At 29.4% G+C, this 23,061-nt stretch overlaps 2 protein-coding genes and 1 long non-coding RNA gene across 4 annotated transcripts in view; all 3 read left to right on the top strand.

Annotated features, from left to right (window-relative positions):
- Positions 1–393: 393 nt before the first annotated feature.
- Positions 394–4,498, top strand: LOC102592976 (dimethylallylcistransferase, chloroplastic). The gene is made up of 4 exons (XM_006361518.2): positions 394–530; positions 629–963; positions 2,106–2,161; positions 3,910–4,498. The coding sequence occupies exons 1-4, from the start codon at positions 401–403 to the stop codon at positions 4,346–4,348; spliced, it is 960 nt and encodes a 319-aa protein (XP_006361580.1). The 5' UTR covers positions 394–400; the 3' UTR covers positions 4,349–4,498.
- Positions 4,499–7,465: 2,967 nt separating this feature from the next.
- Positions 7,466–9,960, top strand: LOC107063466 (uncharacterized). Of its 2 annotated transcripts, none has more exons than XR_001475356.1 (2): positions 7,466–7,854; positions 9,057–9,960. It is a non-coding gene; the product is annotated as an uncharacterized lncRNA (long non-coding RNA). The 2 variants fall into 2 exon arrangements; XR_001475355.1 differs by having other exon boundaries at positions 7,466–7,737.
- Positions 9,961–14,981: 5,021 nt separating this feature from the next.
- The window catches only part of LOC102597370 (copal-8-ol diphosphate hydratase, chloroplastic-like), a 12,421-nt gene continuing 4,341 nt past the window's right edge, over positions 14,982–23,061 (top strand). Inside the window, exons 1-12 of the mRNA XM_015315368.1 lie at positions 14,982–15,096; positions 15,213–15,287; positions 16,032–16,090; positions 17,765–18,065; positions 18,250–18,436; positions 18,918–19,132; positions 19,672–19,792; positions 19,893–20,008; positions 20,350–20,576; positions 20,756–20,871; positions 21,202–21,300; positions 21,993–22,229. Of these exons, the coding sequence (XP_015170854.1) occupies positions 14,991–15,096; positions 15,213–15,287; positions 16,032–16,090; positions 17,765–18,065; positions 18,250–18,436; positions 18,918–19,132; positions 19,672–19,792; positions 19,893–20,008; positions 20,350–20,576; positions 20,756–20,871; positions 21,202–21,300; positions 21,993–22,229 (1,859 nt within the window). The 5' untranslated portion in view covers positions 14,982–14,990. The remainder of the gene's footprint in view (positions 15,097–15,212; positions 15,288–16,031; positions 16,091–17,764; positions 18,066–18,249; positions 18,437–18,917; positions 19,133–19,671; positions 19,793–19,892; positions 20,009–20,349; positions 20,577–20,755; positions 20,872–21,201; positions 21,301–21,992; positions 22,230–23,061) is intronic.

The following is a 23,061-nucleotide window of genomic DNA, read 5'->3' on the forward strand; positions in this document are numbered from 1 at the left end:
AGCTATAGTTTGCTAATTACGATTCGTAGCTACATGTTATAGGGAGGAGAGTGGCGTGCGAGATTGGGAGAGGGAAGAGAGAAGCGAGTGAGAGAGGGTAGAGAGTGGGAGAGAGGCGAATTGCATATGCATATCTGTCAAAATAATTGTATATATGTAACTGGTATACATATGTATTTGTATATCTGGCGAGCGAGATTGGGAGAGGGAGGAGAGAGGCGAGTGAGAGAGGACAATAATTTGTATAATTCGCATCTTATTTGTATAATCGGTTTGGTTCAAATTACGGTTCGATAAGATTTTTTAACCATAACCATGAACAAAGAGTCATACCATAATTCTATTTAAACACCACCTCCCTTGTTTCAGTTCACAATAAAGTAAATTTGAGTAATAAATCATGAGCTTTTCATTAGTGTCCCAACACTTCATCTCATTGAAGAGCTCTTTGGGTCTTCAATGTTGGAAATCATCATCTCCATCTCTGATTTTACAACGAAATACATCAATATCCATGGGTGCATTCAAAGGTTAATTACTTATGGGAATTGCTCCAGTAGTTTTTGTTCATACCTTATATACGTACATATAAAAAAATTCGCTATTTAACTTAAGACTAATATTGTAGGTATGCATAAACTTCAAATCCTAAATTCACCTCTGACAGTGTCTGCTCGTGGACTCAACAAGATTTCATGCTCACTCAACTTACAAACTGAAAAGTTTTGTGATGACGATAATGATAATGATGATCTCTATCTTGATGAAGAGCTTATGCCTAAACACATTGCTTTGATAATGGATGGTAATAGGAGATGGGCAAAGGCTAAGGGTTTAGAAGTATATGAAGGTCACAAACTTATTATTCCCAAATTAAAAGAGATTTGTCACATTTCTTCTAAATTGGGAATACAAGGTATCACTGCTTTTGCATTCTCTACTGAAAATTGGAAACGATCCAAGGTATGGATGAATGCATTTGCTTTTGTACATCTTACTCTCTCTGTCCTAATTTATGTGGTATTCGTACTTTGATTTTGAGAGTTAGATGAGTTATTCTTTTCCTGCATGTTCTTCATGTTTTTTAAAAATATTTTGAAATTGTTAATATGATGACTTGTACTTTTATGTCTTTTCATTTATGTAAATATTTTTATTTCAAAATAGTTAAACTATTTTTATTTTAAATAGTTACATTGGTGCACGTTTAGTCCCTTTATCAATAACTTACTCGTATCTAACAGAAATGCATAGTTAATTCATCATAAAATAGGATTAGCGACAAATTTCATTATTTAGCTACATAATTTATTTGTCGGTAAATCTTGTTTTTCCTTAGTAATTTCGACAAATTCTCTTTTACCTGGCTACTAAAATCATTAAAAAATTTGGAAAATATGATCATAGTATTGGTTACCTGAACTTCCACTTTGTTTCACTAAACTTATAATTAAAAAGTGCTTCTAAGTGTATCTTCTCAAAAATATTTTTGGAGAAAAACTACTTTTTTTAGCTACTCAATAGTTTATGCAACTGGATCCTTTAGCTAAAAAGTTATTTTTTTCTAAAAATTTGTTCAAACATTTTTTATTTTTAAATAAACATTTTTGACCTCCTAAAATCCTAATTACACAACTCTTAAAATTTGAATGATACCACAAAAAAAGAGATGGAGGGAGTATCATTATTTCTATGAGTAAAATTATTTTTATATATAGAGAGATTCAGATTTTTATACTAAACGTTGCTCAAGTATTTTGACGCATGAGGTGAAAAATGTAGATCTTTTTAGCTTCGAGAGAAATGTAATTTGTTTGTTTTATTTTAATTTGATACGAAGTTTAACAAGTAATGAAGACTTTTAATTTTATAAAATCTTAAATTAAAGATATGTCAAATATATTATCTTTTAATCTTATAATCTTAAGAATGTAAGGTGGAAAGTTTGAATTAACGATTCGCTAAAAGAGGAAAAAAGACATTCCTTTTGAAATCAACTAAAACAGAAAGTAGGACAAATAAGTTGAGAAGAATGAATATAATTTATTGAATTTCTATTTGTGTTTCTTTTGTTCAAGCATATATAACCATTTGTTTTGGTGCAGGAGGAAGTTGATTTCTTGATGCAACTGTTCGAAGAATTCTTTGATGAATTTTCGAGGTAGTGATTTTTTAAAATTAAAATATAGGAATGTCACCAAAGGATAAAGAAAAGGGTAAAAAATTCCCTTGAATAATGGAAATAAAAATGTTTTTAGTTAATAGTTTGGTCTAAAAATGTCTTCGTCAATAGTTTGATCTAAAACACTCCTATTATTGCTTAATGAGTCAAAAATGCCATTTTCTCAAATAAATATATTGTTTTTATTTATTTTAAAACACAATCTTTTTGTAATAATAATTTTTTTGTTAGCAAATACTTATCCTTCTTCAATTCGAAAAAGATTAAAAAATAAAAATACTTTCTATCTTGTTAGTTTTTTTAATTGTTATTGAAATAAAATTAATGATGAGGTTATTATGATCTTATATATATGATCCATATTATCAATTAAACAAAGGTACATATATATATAGACTATAGTATTCTATTTTGATTGATAAAATGAGATTAAGAAGAAAAATGCCTACTTATTTCTTAGTTGAAGTAAATCTAAAAGAAAAAACAAGAATAAAAGTTCTTAAAAAGTAAATTTTTTATTAGGAATAAAATGTGTTTAAAATATATATATATTAGGAAAAGGATATTTTCGACCCATTAAAGAATAATAGAAGCAGTTTTAGACCATATTATTGATGACAAAGACAATTTAAAACCAAACTATTAACTTGGATAATTTTTCTTCAATTTTACATAGTTCAAAAGCATTTTAAACTCTTTTCCATAATTAAAAACACAACTAAGCATCAATGGTCTAGTGGTAGAAATGTTCATATCATAGTAAAGATAGGAGTTCAACCCAAATGGTGCATTTTATCGGCTTCTTACGTAACTCTACAAGTGACGAATTTTTTTCCAATAAACCTAGTTAGAAAAAAGTCAGAAAAGTAATTCTTCATGTGGGTTATTGTATATGTAGAAAGACACGTGTACAATTAATGAGGCACAATTAATTTTATAGTACAATTTGAAATGTTTTGTGTACAACTTGGTAGTGCCGTGTTCGTCCTCTAAAGTCTCACTTCTAATAAGATGTAAAATGAGTAATAATAATAATTCTAATAAGGAGTAATGAGTAATAATAATAATTCTAATAAGGAGTAATGAGTAATAATAATAATTCTAATAAGGAGTAATGAGTAATAATAATAATTCTAATAAGGAGTAATGAGTAATAATAATAATTCTAATAAGGAGTAATGAGTAATAATAATAATTCTAATAAGGAGTAATGAGTAATAATAATAATTCTAATAAGGAGTAATGAGTAATAATAATAATTCTAATAAGGAGTAATGAGTAATAATAATAATTCTAATGTTAGTCCTTGTAATTGTCATTTATAAATGTTAATGTACAATTCTTTTTGCACGTTGTACAACTAATTTAATGCAGTCAAAAGTTAATGTACAAAATTCTATGCATGTTGTACAACTAATTTAATGCAGTGTTAGTCCTTCAAAGTCTCATTTCTAAATAAGAGTAATATATATATATATTCATATACACTGTTTATACATTGCAATAATTCATTTTTCAAAACGAGCTGATTTTTTTCAATCCTGATACTCAAATCTTCTCTAAATAGTTCCAAATTCTAAATATTTGCTCCTCTTGATATTTTGAGTCTTGATATATTGACTCGAAATGATTCACTTTTACAGCAGGTCAAATTTTAAAAATTAAATTACTTCTCAATATAAATATATAACATTGTTTTAATTTTTTCCATTGCCTTTTATGAATAGGTCTGGAGTACGAGTGTCTGTTATTGGTTGTAAATCCAACCTTCCACTCACATTACAAAAATGCATAGCATTAACAGAAGAGACTACAAAGGGCAACAAAGGACTTCATCTTGTGATTGCACTAAACTATGGTGGATATTATGACATATTGCAAGCAACAAAAAGCATTGCCAATAAAGTAATGAATGGTTTATTACATGTAGAAGATATCAACAAGAATTTATTTGAGCAAGAACTTGAAAGCAAGTGTCCAAATCCTGATTTACTTATAAGGACAGGAGGTGAACAAAGAGTTAGTAACTTCTTGTTGTGGCAATTAGCTTATACTGAATTCTACTTCACCAACACATTGTTTCCTGATTTTGGAGAGAAAGATCTTAAGGAGGCAATACTTAACTTTCAACAAAGGCATAGACGTTTTGGTGGACACACATATTGAGGAAGGAAAAAAGGTTTCTAGTATCTCTTGTTTTATGTGTTTTTTCTAAAATAATATATGTCGATATGTTAAATCTATTATGTATCGATTTGTTAGCTGAAAGAATAAACTTATCTACTTTGACTAAGACGTCAAATAGTATTCTCATCGGGATCAATCTGCCATCAATAACCTTATTGGAGTAGATTTAGGATTCTCAAGAAGTCGATTACTTGGGACATCAAGTTTAAACTCACTCCTAGATCAGACAAAGCTTTTATCAAATTTACTAGCTTTACCTACCAAACAACCCTAATTGCATATGTTTGACACCACATTACAATCCCACACTTATAGACTCTTATTCGTCCTCGAGCAAGCATTAACCAATCTCAATAAATCAAATATAGGAAACATTTCTACTTTAGTTGATACCAATAAAAGTTAGGCCCGGTAGCAATTCACAATGTCAAGTACATTTATTGATCATTATGCAAGATGTTAACTCAATCAAACAATAAATTTTTAACCTCCTAACCTTATAGACAGATTCTAACTCATTAAATTTAAATTCACTCACATATTCTGTCAAAGAAAGCTAATCATCTCACCTATCTATCACCAGGAAACAAGTGTCCTCCCAAGAAAAACTAGTCCATACACTCAAAATAAATAATAATTGATAATTAAGATATTTACAGGGCACGACTTTTAAAAAACTAGTTTGACAATCCTAAATCCGAAAGACGCATGCTACATAAATTGGAACAGAGGAAGTAATTCTAAGAAGACCAATCCTTGTTAGTCATATGGTGAAGCAATCAAGTACAAAATGGTAGAGTAATCTAGCCAGTGTAAGCTCAATGCTTGCTGCACCAAATAACATCCCTAGACAAATTCTTTTTCCAAATCCAAATGCCAAAAACTCCATAGGAAGATTTTATGATCCTTTGATTTTCACATGATCATCGTTATCGACATAATTGTTGAATTGATTAGGTAAAATTTCTCCGAATCGCCCCAATATTCGGGGTCCCTTCCCATTGTGTGCATGCATATTCATTATTGTTGATTCTCTTAGTAAGGACAATGGATCAGTAGGACGCAGGACACTTGATTATTTCGATCCTAATAAGAACGGAAGGTTTAGAGTTTCTTTAACAACCAATTTCAAATACTTCAAATTATTCTTAATAACAATATGATCAATTATTGTTTTTCCCACCTGTCAAAGTCTATTTGGGTTTTTTTCATCAAGGCCCATTCAATTATAGTTGAAGTTTGAGTCACTTCCGGCAATGAACATATCCTGTTTAGGATGTAAAAATTATACAGTATATATTAGCTAGTTTTAAATATATACTAATAAGGTAATTAGTTTACCACATATATATTCATGTTTTTATTTACATAAGAAAAAAGTCAAAAGTCATAGAAATTATACGTTGTCTATACATTATGATACACTCCAGAAACAGAATATACCATTATACCCTTTAAAGTCCATGCTTTCCTCGATCTCTACATAAATGTATGAATACTTTGTGTATCGGACTTTCCTTTTATTAATGAATTTGAGTAATTGTAATTTCTTACAGTAACAACCTTTCATTTTAGGAAGGAATTAGTAAAATTAGATATACATGAATATTCATTGAATTGACTAATAAACCAGTGAGATCACAATCAATTGTTTTTCTTTTTCTTTGTTTTACTTTCCCAATTGGAGAGAGAATCTAACTTGAAGGAGATGAAATGACTCGAAAATATCTGTCTTTTTATTTTTTTGATTTAAAAATATTCTTCATTTTTGTTTTTGATTAAAAAATATCTCTTCTTTAGCCTTTTAATCGAAAAATATCATAGAGAAACTTTTTTTATAGACAAATCATAACTTGGAATATTAACAACTATTCCTTTGATATGGCTCAAGCATCTGTCAATAGTGGGAATTGAGTTCCCTACTTTATTCGTTTACTTTTACTAATCATATTTACACTTGATACGTTTATTGAAAATATACTTACTCTGTTCATTTTTAATTGTTATCATTTTCTTTAGAGTCAAACTATAAGAACTTTGACAAATATTTTATAATGTATTTTTTCGTCATATTGATATGCAAAAATTTGCAATTTATAGTACTTTTCGTATAGTTTTTGAATATTTAATTAGTAATCTAATTTAACTTTGAAAATTAGTCAAATTGACTTTCGAAAAGCGCAACATGACAATTAAAAGTGAAATTTGACTAACTTTCAAAGTGAATCAGATTACATTATTTCGATATTTTAAATAAAAAATTAGATATTCAAAAACTATACGAAAAGTACTATAAATTGCACTCCCTCCGTTTCACAAAGAATGACATTCTTTCCTTTTTAGTCAATTTAAAAAAGAATGACCTCTTTCCTTTTTTGGTAACATTTTACTTTTTGCTTTCCACGTGGCATGTTTAAGACCACAAGTTTAAGGGTAATTTTGTACATTTGACATAACTTTAATTTAGGATCACAAGATTCAAAAGTCTATTTTATTTACTTAAACTTTGTGTCAAGTCAAACCAGATCATTCTTTATGAAACGAAGGGAATAATTTTTTGCATATCAATATGGTGACAAAGCACATTATAAAATGTTAGTCAAAATATTTACTCCCTCCGTCCCATTTTATGTGGCAACATTTCCTTTTTGGTCAGTCCCAAAAAGAATGTCACATTTCCTTATTTGGTAAGTATTTAAAGGTACAATTCCTCTTTTATCCTTGTTGGTCCCACTTATTCTTGAAAAGAGTACTCCAATACATTTATTAGGAGAGAGAAAAATAAGTCTATTTTTTTAAGGGCAATTTGGTAAACATTTCAAAGTCTTTATCTATTTCTTAAACTCCGTGCCCGGTCAAATGTTGCCACATAAAATGGGACGGAGGGAGTAATATTTAACTCTAAAAAAAGAAATCATGAAAATGAAAAGTGGACAGGAGATAGTATGTCACAATTTTAAACCCTTTTTCTCCCTCTCGATTTTTTCCAAATTTTGCCCAAAAAATCTATCTTCCCTCCACGTGTCTTCATATTATTCGTTCGTTTTATCTATAAATAAGATCTTTTCTTCCTTTAGCCATAACTCTGGTCTCTGCCCTTTGCTCAGTTAACTTTTTTGCGGCCGCCTCTTATTCGCTTGGTGCAGGTCGGGACCTCATTCGCCGGCGCCGGAAATAATGACGGACGACGGCGGTGTTAATTCTACTAAGTTGTCAACGACGAATATATTTTGATTAGCGGCGAAATTTGGGTCCTGCCTTGCATCAACTGAATTGGAGACAGCTGTGAATTGAAGATTTCGGATTGATTTCAGCTAATTTAGGTTCGGTTTAGATCGATCTAGTATTGGTGATTTGCTTCGACTCAGGTTTAATTTGTTCGATTTGATTCGGATTATTAACTATGTTTGTGTGTGTGTATATGTGGATGAATTTTGTAATTTGTATTTCCGATTGGATTTGCCTGGATCTGACTTTGTAGATTGGTGAGCATGTGATTCAATTGCTAGATCTTGTTTTTATATAGACTCACACACATACATGAATATAGTTACTTGTTTACTTTTCGAGAGTTAAATTATGGGGATTTTGACTAATATTTTTTGAAGAATGTTATGGAAAAGTATTACAATTTATAGTATTTTTAGTATAGTTGTCAAACTTTGGAATTTAGAACTTAGAATATTGAATTAATCTAATTCGATATAGCTCTGAAAATTAGTAAAATTGACTCTTCTGAAGCAAAACATTTATAAGTAGAAGTGAGCGGAGGGAGTAGTTCACGGGACATAGGAGGTTTCCATTAGTTGAGTAGTGAATGCTGGAAGTGAGATTTGTGTATTGTGATGCCAATAATGAATTATCGATGTTTGATTTAGATTGCAGTTAGAGATACAATTTATTTTATCCTTTTTATGTGATTCAAGTTCTAGTTATAGTTGGGATCTTTAATCATAAGATTTTCTGAAGTGTTTATTTTTTCAACTCCTGGTCAATCATGGTTGTATGAAATGAACAGGGGAGGATCATGTTTGTTGATTTACTGATTTTATTAGACGAAGAAGCATGTAAGATAATCTTTCTAACCTCCAAGCTGTTACTGATGCTTTATGCGATTTACTGATGCCTAGTTACATATATTTGATGGATTAAGTGCCAAAATGTTAAAGGTTTTGTCTTTGATTTTTGTGATCACTTTTATATATATAGAAACTCTTTTACTGTAACACGTTCCAAGTCTTTCTTTTATGAAATGAACTGGGAAAAATCATATTTGGTGATTTGACATGAAGAAGCATGTAAGATAACTCTTCCTCGTTAAATTATCAATGTCCACCCTCCAATATTTTACGGAAAACTTTTGTGATTTAATTCCACACTGTTGCATATATTTGATAGACTGCGAGGCAAAATTATAAAGATTTGAGCTTTGGTTTCTTGTGAACACTTTTACATATCTAGAAACGTTTGCTCATAACACCCTCCAAGATTTTACTGATGCCTTACTGTTACACATATCTGATAGATTGATCAGCAAATTTATAAAGATTTGTTCTTTGAGTTCTGGTGATACTGTTAGCATCAAGTTTAGAAGATTTAATGTATCTGTGATTGAATGTGGATTTTACGAGAAAATTAATTAAAAACTTCTGCTTTCCTAACACTCATTTCTCTTTTGGGATTGCAGCAATTTTCATGAAACTAATGCCTAAATGATGTTTTGGATACTGTTGAGCTTAGGTCATTTGCCAGGTTTTATACTCTAATTGGTCATAGAGTTCACTGACTAGACCAGCTATGATGCTGTGAAACTGGGATGGAGCTTCGGAAAAAGATTATAGTTTGTATTTAAACCTATTTTGCTTGGACTCTCCAAAAATGTTGCTGCATCTGTTTCAAATCCTCTGAAAAAGCAGTACCTTTGGAGGACACACACCCATTGGCATTTTGGAGAGTCCAAGAAAAATGGATTTGATTTAGGTGGAGAATCATGGTCATAAAGAAAATCAAAGATACATCTTATCAAAATGACTGACCAACAGGTTTTCTTTTCACTTGGTTTCAGTGCCCGATTCTGATTTCTCAAGACTGAAAATGGTACTGGCATAAGGTAGATTTTTAGGGTGGAAATTTTTTGGCCTTGTAATATTTGAATTGAATTTGATTAAGGGTTGGTAGATGTTTCAGGCTAATAATGATATCTTACTACAATTCACTCTCATCACCTAATACTACTAGTGATTGTCACTACAGCTCCGTTCAACTTCAAATGCAGCTATGCCATCAGAGGAAGGAGATGAGAGTGTCCATGGTAGCTTGCCAATTCTTAATGTTGGTACCCTCTGCTATGTATGTGGATGGCAAACTCCTCGCATACTCTTGTCTTCTATGAATCTACCAGTCTGGGATCTAATCTGATTGCGTTCCCTCTAGATAATGGCAACTAACATTGCAAATAAGCAGATTTCTTAAGCTATTAATTAAGCATGTAATATTGTCATTCTGCAGATTTTGTCTGCAAAATCACCACCAAATGAAAATGGATGTTATGCGTGGCTACTCTGTTGTGGGATTTGAGCTACACTTGGTCTTATGCTATGTACATTTACTAGTTTTATTTTATAGTGCAGAACCATGCATATCATATAAAAATGTTCCCACAGAAAAAAAACATCTGTTTTTCTTACAGCCAGTTCTATTATCTTTTTCTATACATAGTATGTTATTGATTATGATTCTCATGCAATAAGGGCTCTGCATATAGAGTTGGTTCCTACTTGCTATTTGTCTATTCAGTTTTCCCTTTTGCCCCAACTATTAAAATGTTTCTCATTATTCTCTCTAAATTTTTTAGTGGGTATTTGAGCATAAAACATGTCAAATTTGAATCTGTTTCAATTCGTTTGTCTCACTTCTCTTTAGGTCTGTTCTTCTTGTTCCTTTCTCGTAGGCTTTGCACTATTTAGTTTTTATGATTTCTACACTTTTTTCTTCTTTTTTGTACTTGAATTTGTTGTACTTGAGCTGAGAGTCTTTCGTAAATAGTATCTCTACCTCCACAAGATAGTGGTAAGGTCTGCGTACACTCTATCCTCCCCAAACCCCACTTGTGGGATCTCACTGAGTATATTATTATTGTTGTACTTCCTCTTTAGTCCGTTTTAAAAAAATGATTGGACATGAATACAACTTGGAAAAATGTTGAATTATTAAGAATTATTTGAAGTGAAAATGTGAAAACGGATATTTGGGAGTTTTTTAAATTCCGAAAATTCTATGTCCAAACATGATTCCCTGGAATACAATTCCGGAAAAAAGTGAAAATTATCCATGGTCAAACAGGCAACTGTTTGGTCTTTGTTGAATGTATGTAAAGCAGGGAATCTTTTATGGTGCTGCATGTTTTGTATTTGTTCTGTGAAAATAGATATATCCTCTTGGACTGATGTAGGCAGGAATGGGAATATGTTGCTGCTGGCAAGATTTCAAGGATATAAAACCACTGCCAAGTATGGACAATAGGTAAACTTTTAAATTTATGAAAATTCTTTAAATGTTAGCCTATCCATGTAATTATTATATCCATTCATTTCTCAACAAACATTTTTGACCAAAGTTGAATAAAGGAAAACTTAGGTTACATAAATGTGAAAATAAGAGAAGTAAGCGTAATATCTGAAAATACAAGGAAAGTTAGTGTTATAAGGCTAAACTTGAGAGGAGGTCTGAAATCATTCTTTTTTTAATTATTTTAGAAAGTCACTTTTCTTCTTGATGTTGTAATTTTTTTCAAACAAAAAAGTAATTTTCGAAGATAATAACTATATTTGAGAAATCAACTCCAAAAGCAAAGATAAAGTAGTTTTAGAAGTAATGTTATCTTGTAAGATCGCACATCAGTAAGGAATCAGTCCCACCATCATGGTACAATATTGCACAAGACACTCATTTCAGAACTTTGTAACACATTGATGTGAGAAAACATTTTCCACTTTCCGACCAAATACCATAAAATAAAAAGGACAGTTTGATGCACAAAATATCTCATGTTTTTAGATAAGATTCGGAGAGGGCCACACCCAAAAAGTGTGTGATGTAGAGAGCTTACTCTAATATGAGCATTACACAAATGATTAGCATAGTTGGGATGGACATGTGGTAAATAAGATTGATTCAATTAATATTATTGGGCCAAATAAAATATTGGAGAGTTTTATTTAGGATTCAGACCGAATAAACTATTGTTAAAAGGGAAAAGGCTCAAATATGTCATCTAACTTTGACAAAAGGCTCATTTATGTCATTTGTTAATAGCTTGACTCATTCATGTCATTATTTGTTAACTCAAAATAGCATAAATGAGCTAAACTTTTAACGGATGTTGCATAGATGAGCTTTTTCTCAAAGTTCAATGACATATTTGAACCTTTTCCCTTTTAAAAAATGATTTAATTAATGACATGACCGAATCATAATTGACCAAGAATTTGCAAAACGGAAACAATTTAAATAATGGCATGGCTGGACCTTTACTCAAATAGAAATGACAGAGATGAACCAAACTTTTAACGGATGGTATAGGTAAGCCTTTTCTCAAAGTTTGATGGCTTATTTGAGTCTTTTTCCTCGTTAAAAAGGACTAGGGATTACAATTATACAATTATGTCTAAGTTTTGGCTATATGTTATCTCTTCTCTCATGATCTCTCTTCTATGTTCTAGTATTTCATCTCCTTCGATTATCTTCTTGTTATGTTATTCTCTCCTTGATTAGTGTTATTATTACCTTGTTATTCGAATTCTAAGTTATAATTCGAGTTCAATGACGATAAATTTATGTGTTTGTGTTGAAATTTCTAAGGTATTGCAAGCTATTGAATCATACTGCAGAAGTTTCAACTGATTTGGGACCAATATTATCACCAAAAGGGCTCAAATTTCTTGGGAAAAATATGTAAATGACTTCTAAGAAGGGGTTGGCATGGTAGGGAAATCTGCATTTTTAATATTCCATATTATGATATTTGATATGCATTTTTAAAAAGTTTTGTATTTGCTATGATATTTGACATTTATAAAAAATATCAAAATATCGAATATCTTACCAAAATATATAGTTACATATAAATTCACATATATGTAATTATATAAAACTAGTAACTAATTAATTACATGTTAAACTTTTGGTATGATAATTTTCAAAAATCGTAAATCAAAATTATCGAACCAAGCTTTTCAATCCTATACCATATCATACCATGTCCACCTCACTCCTAAGTCAATAGGGGGACTACTAATTTAAGAGATTGTTGGTTGGAACAAGTTATTTTGAAATTAATTGTTTCAGAATAAGTTATTATGAAATAAGTTATTCCACCATGTATATTGGATACTTTATCCCATCACTAAGGCATAAAGGATAGGATAAATAATTTTATGACCGTCAATACCTCCAACCAAATACTCCCTTTGTCCCTAATTACTTGTCCACTTTTGAATTGACACACCTATTAAGAAAACAATGATTGACATAGTGAGTTCACCATTTTACCCCTATTAATTATGAATGGGATGAATTAAAAAACTTAAGATTTTCAAAAAGTTCTACCTTTTTTAAAGTAACTAATTGAGGTATAATATGTTAAAAAATTGTCCTTTCTTGATTTGTCAAAATGGACAAGTAATTAGGGACAACTAAAAAAGGAAAAGTGGATAAGTAATTAGGGACAAAGGAAGTACAAAATTAAAATAATTCTATATTATATCCCGGATGATTCCTAAGAATTTGGAAATAAGGAAAAAAAAAACTTTGGATTCATTGAGTATTACTCTCTCTGTCCCTAATTACTTATCCACTTTTGAATTGACACACCTATTAAGAAAATAATTAATGTACATAGTGAGTTTACTATTTTACCCCTATTAATTATTAAGTGGATGAAAAGTTTTACATTTTTCAAAATAATCTTGGGCAGAATTTAGGGTTCCAATGCAAGTTTGATGTTAGAGTTTTAACATTATAGAAGACATAATTTTTTGGAGATTGGGCTGGGTGTGTTGTCTAGCTTGCTGTGTAAATAAATATGTTAGTTAGTGATTAATGGAAAACAATAATTACCAAAAAAAATAAACATATATTACGCCTTCTATCTCATATTATATATATCTATCATGTTTCTCTTTATAGGTCTATATTAAGAAAAAATATTAATTAGGAATTTTTTCTAAAATTATTTTGTCCTTATTTATGTCATAAGATACCATCTCAATTCATTAAATATTTATTTAATTGAGGTAATTGTAGTTTTCAAGAACAATTACTCCCTCCGTTCCATTTTATACGTCACATTTTTACTTTGCACTTGCATTAAGAAATGATGTAACTTTACCCTTCTACCCTTATTTAATGTTTTCTTAAGTCAACTTTATTAGTAAATGACAAGATTAATTAACTATTCTATCAAGGGTATAATAGGTAAAATATGATAATTTATGCATAAATTTTATAAAATGACAAGTATTGTGGTCCAACTATTTATAGAAAGGAATGACATATAAAATGGGACGAAGGGAGTACAATTTAAGATAAAATGAAAATAATAATAATTAATTTTGTCCATTGATTGAAAACTTGACTTTGAGAGAACACTAAATGAGGGTACAAAGATAAATTTATCTAGTTTCTTAAGAAATATAAAATCTAAAATGATGACAACTAAATAAAAACGAGGGAGTATAACAAAAATACAAAGGTAGTACATATTTCATAGCTTGTTAGATTATATACGGCTTGCGGCCCATCACTACTCATAGCAGGGACGAATTTATGCTAATAGGTTTTGTTTGGTACGAGGAACAAGGAATAATTAATTTCGAAATTAATGTTAGGATGATTTTATTGCATATTTTGTAGAAAAATAATTGTAGGATAACTTATTTCGATATTAATGTAACGATGAGTTTATTTCATGTTTCGTAGAAATAAAATTACGGGATAACTTATTTCGAGATTAGTTATTCGAGAATTGTAGTGTTATTGTTATCTCACATTGAAAATGGGATAACAATCCTAGTCTCCTAGAACAACTAATCCCAAAATATATTGTTCTCATAAATGGTACGCAGATACGCTCCATCATATTTTCGGGACATTGGTGCTTCTGCCGTCTAAAAACTAGAGCATATATGCCCTTCACTCTAATGAAAGACTAAATAGGGACACATGGCGCAATCTTATCTATCGATCCGATATTTAATAAATGTCGAGTCGATGCGTGGATATTAGATTATCACATGTGTATGTCCATTAGTATAAATGGTATATATGCTCTAGTTTTTGGACGACAGGGGCACCAATGTCCCAAAAGTATGACGAAGGGTATTTACATATTATTTATGATAGTTCAGAGATATATTTATCCTTTTTCCCTAATTTTAAACATGTTTAGGCGTTTGAATGAAACCTACAGACGCACAACATAGGTAGGTGTTTGAATGAAACCTCGACAAGTTGAATGGCTAAAATAATAAATCGATGCAAATACAAATATTTATTAAGCAGTTAGACTCTATATAAATAAGCATGCGCCATTTCCATAAAATAAAATAAACTAAATCACAAAATGCTGGTAATTACATCCAATTACAGACTTTCTTGCCATATACATCAACTAAAGAGTCCTAACTTGTTGTCGACTAATCAAGCTGAATTTAAAATATATGGATTTAGTAAGTTTTATTTTATACTTATCATATTTAATTTATCTACTCCCTTCGTTTTAATTTATTTATGTTATATTTTTACTCAACAAAAGACATCGTCTTTTTATTTGGTATATTTACAGGAAATTGGCTATTCCAAACTGAAGGCATACTCCCACTTCGTCTCAATTGTGCACCTAATGATGCAAGCTATTTTGGTATGAACATTTTATTGAGTTTTTGGAATATTTTAAGAGGCAAATCTAAAATATGAAAATTATGATTTCTAATAATGACCTTATATTAATAATAACTGAATTGACAATCAAATATTTATATATTTATCATTATCAATCACCAAGAAAGAATCCAATGCTCTACGGAGGGGCGGAGGGTATTTTTAAAATTTTTATATCTTTGTTCAATAAAAGTTTTTTTTTCTCAAATAAGTGAGATTCAACGTAGATAAAATATTGATAACATTATCAAACATTTGTCAATAAGAAATTTGTCGTTTTCTTCGGACTGACTAAAAAAGAAAATGTGACACATAATTTGAGACATAAAAAATGTGTAAGATCACTTTTAATATAGTTTATTTGATCTGTATTGACATGGTGCTTCACATCTAGTATATCTATAAAAAAAAATTACCAAATTTTTTTTAGCGGGAATTAATTAACTACAATAATAATTATTTTTTTTAGCTTAAGACATTTCTCCCCAAATAAAAGTTTAACAACAATAATAACTTAATTGCTGCTAAATATGTTTTTTAATAACAATTAACACTCTTTGTAAATGTACTTAAAATCTATAGTGATATTAGATACAATGACAATTAACTAATGCCGATAAATATTTTGACACTCTTTATATTTGATATTTATAGTTTATAAAACAACAAAGCAATTTCTTTTTTCTATATGAGCTACACTTTCTTTTTTTTGATTAATTTGCAGGTTACGGCAGTGATTCAAAATCTGATCACTCCAACAAGTATGAAGAAAAGGATATTCAAGTGGTAATAAATTTATTACACTCAAATTTAATTTATGGTCAGCATATAATTTAAAGCTTATTTGGTGTGACGAACGTTATTTTCTATGAAAAAAAATAGCTTTTTCAAGAAAATATTTCTTTGGTATTTGATAATGAGTGAAAAATATTATTTAAAAAAATATTAACGATAATTAATAATAATATTAGCAAATTAGGTAGTATTTTGATGAAACTTTTGAGTGTTAAAAAATGATAATAATGTTGAAATATTAGTGGGGGTAAGTAATATGAAATTAAAAGCTAAAATACTTGTAAGAAAAATGACTTCCATCCTTAAGCTACGGAAATAATTTTGATGGATTTTCATTTTAATTTTCTTTAGTATCCAAACACCAAAATAATGATTTTTTTGGTTATAAAAAAAACAAACTTTTTCTGAAAATTGATTCATCGTAAACAAACCTAAACTAAAAGCCTACTCCCCTGTCTCAAAATAATTATCACATTCAAATTCTTGAAAGTCAATTATTTAACTAATCTTTATGGCTAAATTGTATTTTACAAATTATAGAATTTGAATATTAAAAAAAACTATAATTTACAATTCTTTTCTTATCAATATGGTGAAAAATTACATCTTAAAATATGAGTCAAAATTCATATAATTTTACTCTCAAGAAGCAAAACATGATGACAAGTAATTTGGGACACAAAGGAGTATCATTTTTCTTTTAATTCTTTCCATGTCTTTGAACAAAAAAACACTAAAAGGTCACTATAACAAAAATAACTTTTAGCGGTAATTAATATGCAAATTAACAAAAAATGCTAAAGTCTTTATCAGTATTAATTAATTGTCATTATATTCAATATCACTATAGGTATTAGCTGCATTTACAAAGAGTGCTAAAATGTATATGATATTAGTAAGTGCTAAAAATTATGCTATTTGTAGTTAATCAATTGTCTCTAAAATCTTTTTTAGCATAAAATCAAATTATAAATAAACTATAACTGTCTCAAAAAATACATATATGTGGGTTCACGTGAGCCTAGGAGCATTTGTCTAGATCATGTATTAGAAAATTAATTAAAAATAAATTTTATAGTAAATTCAATTATTATTATTATTATTATTATTATTATTATTATTATTATTATTATTATTATTATTATTATTATTATTATTATTATTATTATTATTATTATTATTATTATTATTATTATTATTATTATTATTATTATTATTATTATTATTATTATTATTATTATTATTATTATTATTATTATTATTATTATTATTATTATTATTATTATTATTATTATTATTATTATTATTATTATTATTATTATTATTATTATTATTATTATTATTATTATTATTATTATTATTATTATTATTATTATTATTATTATTATTATTATTATTATTATTATTATTATTATTATTATTATTATTATTATTATTATTATTATTATTATTATTATTATTATTATTATTATTATTATTATTATTATTATTATTATTATTATTATTATTATTATTATTATTATTATTATTATTATTATTATTATTATTATTATTATTATTATTATTATTATTATTATTATTATTATTATTATTACTCCATACTAATTTGAAATTGTTTTAGAAACTCATGACTTTTAAATTTGAATCCGTCTTTGAATACAGATGAACAATTTGAGAGAAGAGATAAAAAATATGTTGAATTCCATGGGAGATGGAAGGTCAAGTGTGTCACCCTATGACACAGCTTGGGTTTCCTTTATTGAAGATAGTAATACTAATATTAATGGAACAAGCAAGACTCCCCTATTTCCATCTTGTCTTCAATGGATTATAGACAATCAACTTGATGATGGTTCATGGGGAGAAGAGCTTGTTTTTTGCATATATGATAGGCTCTTGAATACACTAGCATGTGTGGTTGCATTAACCTTATGGAACACTTGCCTTCATAAAAGAAACAAAGGTGAACTTAAGACATGCACTTATATTTCTTCAAGAATATATATAACGTCTTATATATTACTCCATCCATTTCAAAATAATTGAATTGCTGATCCTTTTTTCGTAGTTTAAAATAGAGATAAGTGTCAAAAACACACCTAAACTATCCTCTTAAATTAACAATATGTGTCATTCTTGTTCTTTAGGAGTGATGTTTATCAAAGAGAACTTAAGTAAGCTAGAGGGAGGGGAAGTTGAAAACATGACTAGTGGCTTTGAGTTTGTGTTTCCTGCACTCCTTGAGAAAGCTCAACAATTAAACATTGACAATATTCCATATGATGCTCCTGCCTTTAAGGATATTTATGCAAGGAGAGAAGTAAAGTTTACAAGGTAAAGTTACTGATATTATGCATGCTTTTGAAAACATTATTTTGAACTATGAAATAAATTTCAACAATTCCCTCGGAGGTTGTTTGGTAGAGTGTATTAGTAAAAATTATGCATGCATTAACTTTGTTTATTAGTAGTACCAGCTTGTTTGATACACTTTTTCATGTTGTTAGTTATACACTCTATTGCGTATTGAGGAGTGCATTACTAATACCATGGATTTCTAGGCATTCGTAATACAATGGGATTTAATACATGCATAAACATTACTAATATACTCTATTGAATATTATTTGTATACACTCTACCAAACGACCGTATATCAATTTTCTCGAGAATGTGCGGTTCAATTTTAAATTTTTTAACATTGAATTCATTAAAATCATGGATGTAGAATACTATAATATACATATAATTTGTGTCAAAAATATTGTGAAAAGGCTCCATCCTCTATATTCATTGATACATCTTTATTTTGCAGATTTCCTAAAGAACTCATCCATACCATTCCAACAATAGTATTGTTTTCATTAGAAGGATTAAGGGACTTGGACTGGCAAAGGCTTTTGAAGCTTCAAATGGAGGATGGCTCATTCTTAACATCCCCATCATCTACTGCCATTGCATTTATGGAAACAAATGATGAAAAGTGCTTGACATTTCTTCAAAATGCTGTTCAAAAGTTCAATGGAGGAGGTACAATGCATTTTGGTGATTCATTATCTCTTGATTTCTAAACTGGACATTTTTAACAGAGAGAAGTATTGAAAACATTCTTAAATTCGGTGTGAATTATTAATGTTATCCCTGAACTATAGGCAACCTTAAAATGATCCTAACTGAATATAAATACACTCCTGATCTTGCAACATGGGTGAAATGCACCCCTAAATTTTCACCAAGTTTAGGGGTATTTTCAACACTTTTCTCGGCTATTTATTAAGAGCCTCATGCTCCTACAAGAGTTTGAGACCGGTCACTTGTTATGTTATGTTGCATATCGGGGGTATATATATTTAAGTTTAGTTAGTCAAGTAGAGGGGTGTTTTTAAGGCTGTCAATAATTCAAGAACGAAACTAATAATTTGTGCCAAGTTTAGAAATATCTCTCAATACTTCTTTCTTTGTTAATATAATGGACCAATGGAGTTGTTATAGAAGAAAAAAACTCTAATGCAAGTGTAACAATAGACAACAAGCAAACTAATGAACTTTTTTCTTGTATATATGTTTAGTTCCATGTAGTTACCCAGTTGACATACAAGCAAGACTTTGGGCAATTGATCGATTACAACGCCTAGGAATCTCTTATTATTTTGAGGAAGAAATTAAGGACCTTTTAGAATATGTTTTCAGGTAAAATATAAGGTGTGTTCATTACAAAAAATTTTGGTACCAAAGTTCTTCTTCATTTTCTTGTGACAATTGTCTAATTTTGTTCTTGAACCATATATAGATATTGGGACAAGGAGAATGGATTTTTTTCAGCAAGGAATTCAAATATTTGTGAGGTTGATACTACATGCATGGCTATTAGGCTACTAAGGCTACAAGGGTTTGATGTTACTCCAGGCAAGTCAACACAAAATAAGTACTCCTATTCCTTCTGTCCTAATTTATGTTGCGGTGTTTGTGTGCATGAAGTTTAAGAAATTAAAAAATAAATTGAAATTTATGATTTAAAACAAGATAGAGACCGAAACGAGTTGTAATGGTGCAGTGGTGAGACTACATTACCCTTAATCAGAGGTCTCAGATTCGAGCCTCAAGTACGGAGAAAATCTCGTCAAACCCGAATGGACCCTGTAGTGCGCGATCAGAATTTAGTCAGGACTCCAATGCGGGCTCCAAGTGAGAAACCAAAAAAAAATAGCATTAATTGATGGCTTAATCCAATTTCTTATTTGTCATAGATGTGCTAAACAAGTTCAAAGATGGTGATGAATTCTTTTGCCTAAGAGGTGAATCCAACAAGTCAGCAACAGTTATGTTTAATCTCCATAGATGTTCTCAAGCTTTATTCCCTGGAGAAATGATTCTTGAAGAGGCAAAGAATTTTACATACAATTTCTTGCACCAATATCTTGCAAACAATCAATCCAAAGACAAATGGGTTATAGCTAAGGACATCCCTGGGGAGGTAAGCTCAAAACTCTTCGAAAATGTCAACAAATTCGTATCAGATCCTTCAAAAGTATAATATATTTTTAAAGACTTTGATATGAGTGTAACAACATTTTAGAAGATTCTGAGCAACATAACTAATTTTTACATTGAATAATTCACGAAATTATATGTTGTTAAAACATTTGTTCATAGATACAATATGCACTAGAATTTCAATGGTATGCTAGTTTACCTCGAGTGGAATCTAGGCTATACATTGATCAATATGGTGGAGCAAATGAAATTTGGATCGGCAAGACATTATACAGGTATATGTATACCACTTTAAATATGTTTATACATATATAATATATATTTTCTAGTAAATTTAAATTGTCTCGTACAGTGATGGAGCCAGAAATTTAGTTTAGAACGCAAATTTTCTTTTCAATTGTGTTTAAGGTGTACAACGTTATTAAATATACACTCATCTAATAACTAGTAACATTATTTAACCTTTGTATACCACATAATTTTTTGATGAAGGGTGAAAAATGAACTACCCACATATTATCATGTCAATTTTCATTTGGTTAATATACTGTATATAATCATAGGATAAGATGTGCCAATTGTTTATATTTTGCCTATTCATGTAGAATGCCAGATGTGAGCAACAATGTTTATTTAGAAGCTGCAAAACTAGATTACAACAGATGTCAAAGTCAACATCGCTTTGAATGGCTGATTATGCAAGAGTAAGCATCCACTTAGAAACTTTTGTTTGATATATAAGCAAGGATAGTCTAGCTGTTTTAATTTGTTTATTTGGTTTTAATTTGATACGGAGTTTAAGAAAGTAAAAAAGATTTTTGAATCTTGTGGTCTTAAACTAAATATGTAGAATGTATTAAAATTTCATTTAATCTTGTGGTCTTAAACATGTCACGTAGAAAATTAGAAGTAAATAGTTGTCAAAAAATAAAAGAGACATTCTTTTCTAAAACAAATTGAAAAAGAAAGTAAGACAAACAAATCTAAAAGCAGGAAGTACAAAGCAGATTGTTTTAGCATTGGATTTTTCACCAGTTATATTTGTTAGAGTGGGTTAAAGTCTTACATTAGTTAGGGAATAGATTGACAGTCTGCTTATATAGACAATCCTCACCTCGTAAAATAGCTAACTTTTGAAGATAGAGTGAGGCCCATGTGTCATATCTTTACTACAAGAGTGATTTTGACAACGATAACATATTGCCAAGTCAGGTAAGTGGTCGAAAGTATCACTTGAGTATACACTACAACAAAAACAACTTTTAGCCGCAATAAATAGACACATTAATAAAGAGTGCTAAAAATTGAGTCGCAATTTCTATTGCAAAATAAAGAAACATGATTTTTTTTTTGCATAATTTCTATTAGTTGAGTGATTTTATGAGTCGATGAATAGGTGGTTTGAGAAGTGCAACTTTCAACAATTTGGAATAAGCAAAAAGGAAGTCCTAGTTTCTTATTTCTTAGCTGCTTCAAGTATATTTGCGGTGGAGAAGTCAAGACAACGACTTGCATGGGCTAAATCTTGTATACTATGTAAGATGATTACATCCTACATAAATCAAGAGGCTACAACTTGGAATTCATTGTTGATGGAGTTCAACAAATATAGTGACATGAGTAGAAAAAAAAGGTATTTATATATCTATCCATCTTAGTCCTTTAAATTTCAATTTTATGGTTCACCTGCTAATAATTAGGTTTTACATTCAATACGAAAAATGTCAAGCTATGTCCTAGAACTATGCAAAATTGAATAAAAATACCCTCAATTAATAGTTTGGTTTTAAAATACCCCTATGTTCTATAGTTTAGTCCAAGAATTCCCCTATTGTTACTTAATGGGTTGATAGTTTGGTTTTAAAATAGCGAGTAACTTTTTGTTCAATTTCACATAGTTCAAGAACATTTTTGAAAATGAAAAAAGTTATTATGCGGGGAGGATTAAATATTTTGCAGGTTAAGCTCTATCTGCACCGCCTCATTGTCATCCCTATATATTATGTTTGTTGATGTAGTAATTTGACTATATCTAGAAAAATCACTTTTTGAAATGTTCTAAGTATAAAACACTAAAAGAAAAATACTTAGAAAGAGTCGCCACTTAATTTTTTTAAAGAAATTAAGAAAACTTATAATTTTCAAAGATTTAAACAGAAAAAATCATTTGAAAATACCAAAGAGGGTTCGGGGTTCAATTTACACTTCGAGAAGGGTTTAAGCATTCGAAGTGTCCGCTAACATGCGGTTGACCTGCGATTTGACTAAAATATATTTGACTATTTTTTAGAAAAAAGTGATTTAACATAAGAATAATAATTTACAATATTTGGCTAACTTTGAGAAAAATAGTTAAATAAATGACATGCTTTTATTTTTTAGAGAAAGGTATCCAAAATAAAACATTTGACTCGAAATACAAGTGATTAGAATATTAATAAAACTAGATTAATTAGAATTTATTT

Source organism: Solanum tuberosum, unplaced genomic scaffold, assembly GCF_000226075.1.
Source record: "Solanum tuberosum cultivar DM 1-3 516 R44 unplaced genomic scaffold, SolTub_3.0 scf00361, whole genome shotgun sequence".
NCBI lineage: Eukaryota > Viridiplantae > Streptophyta > Magnoliopsida > Solanales > Solanaceae > Solanum > Solanum tuberosum.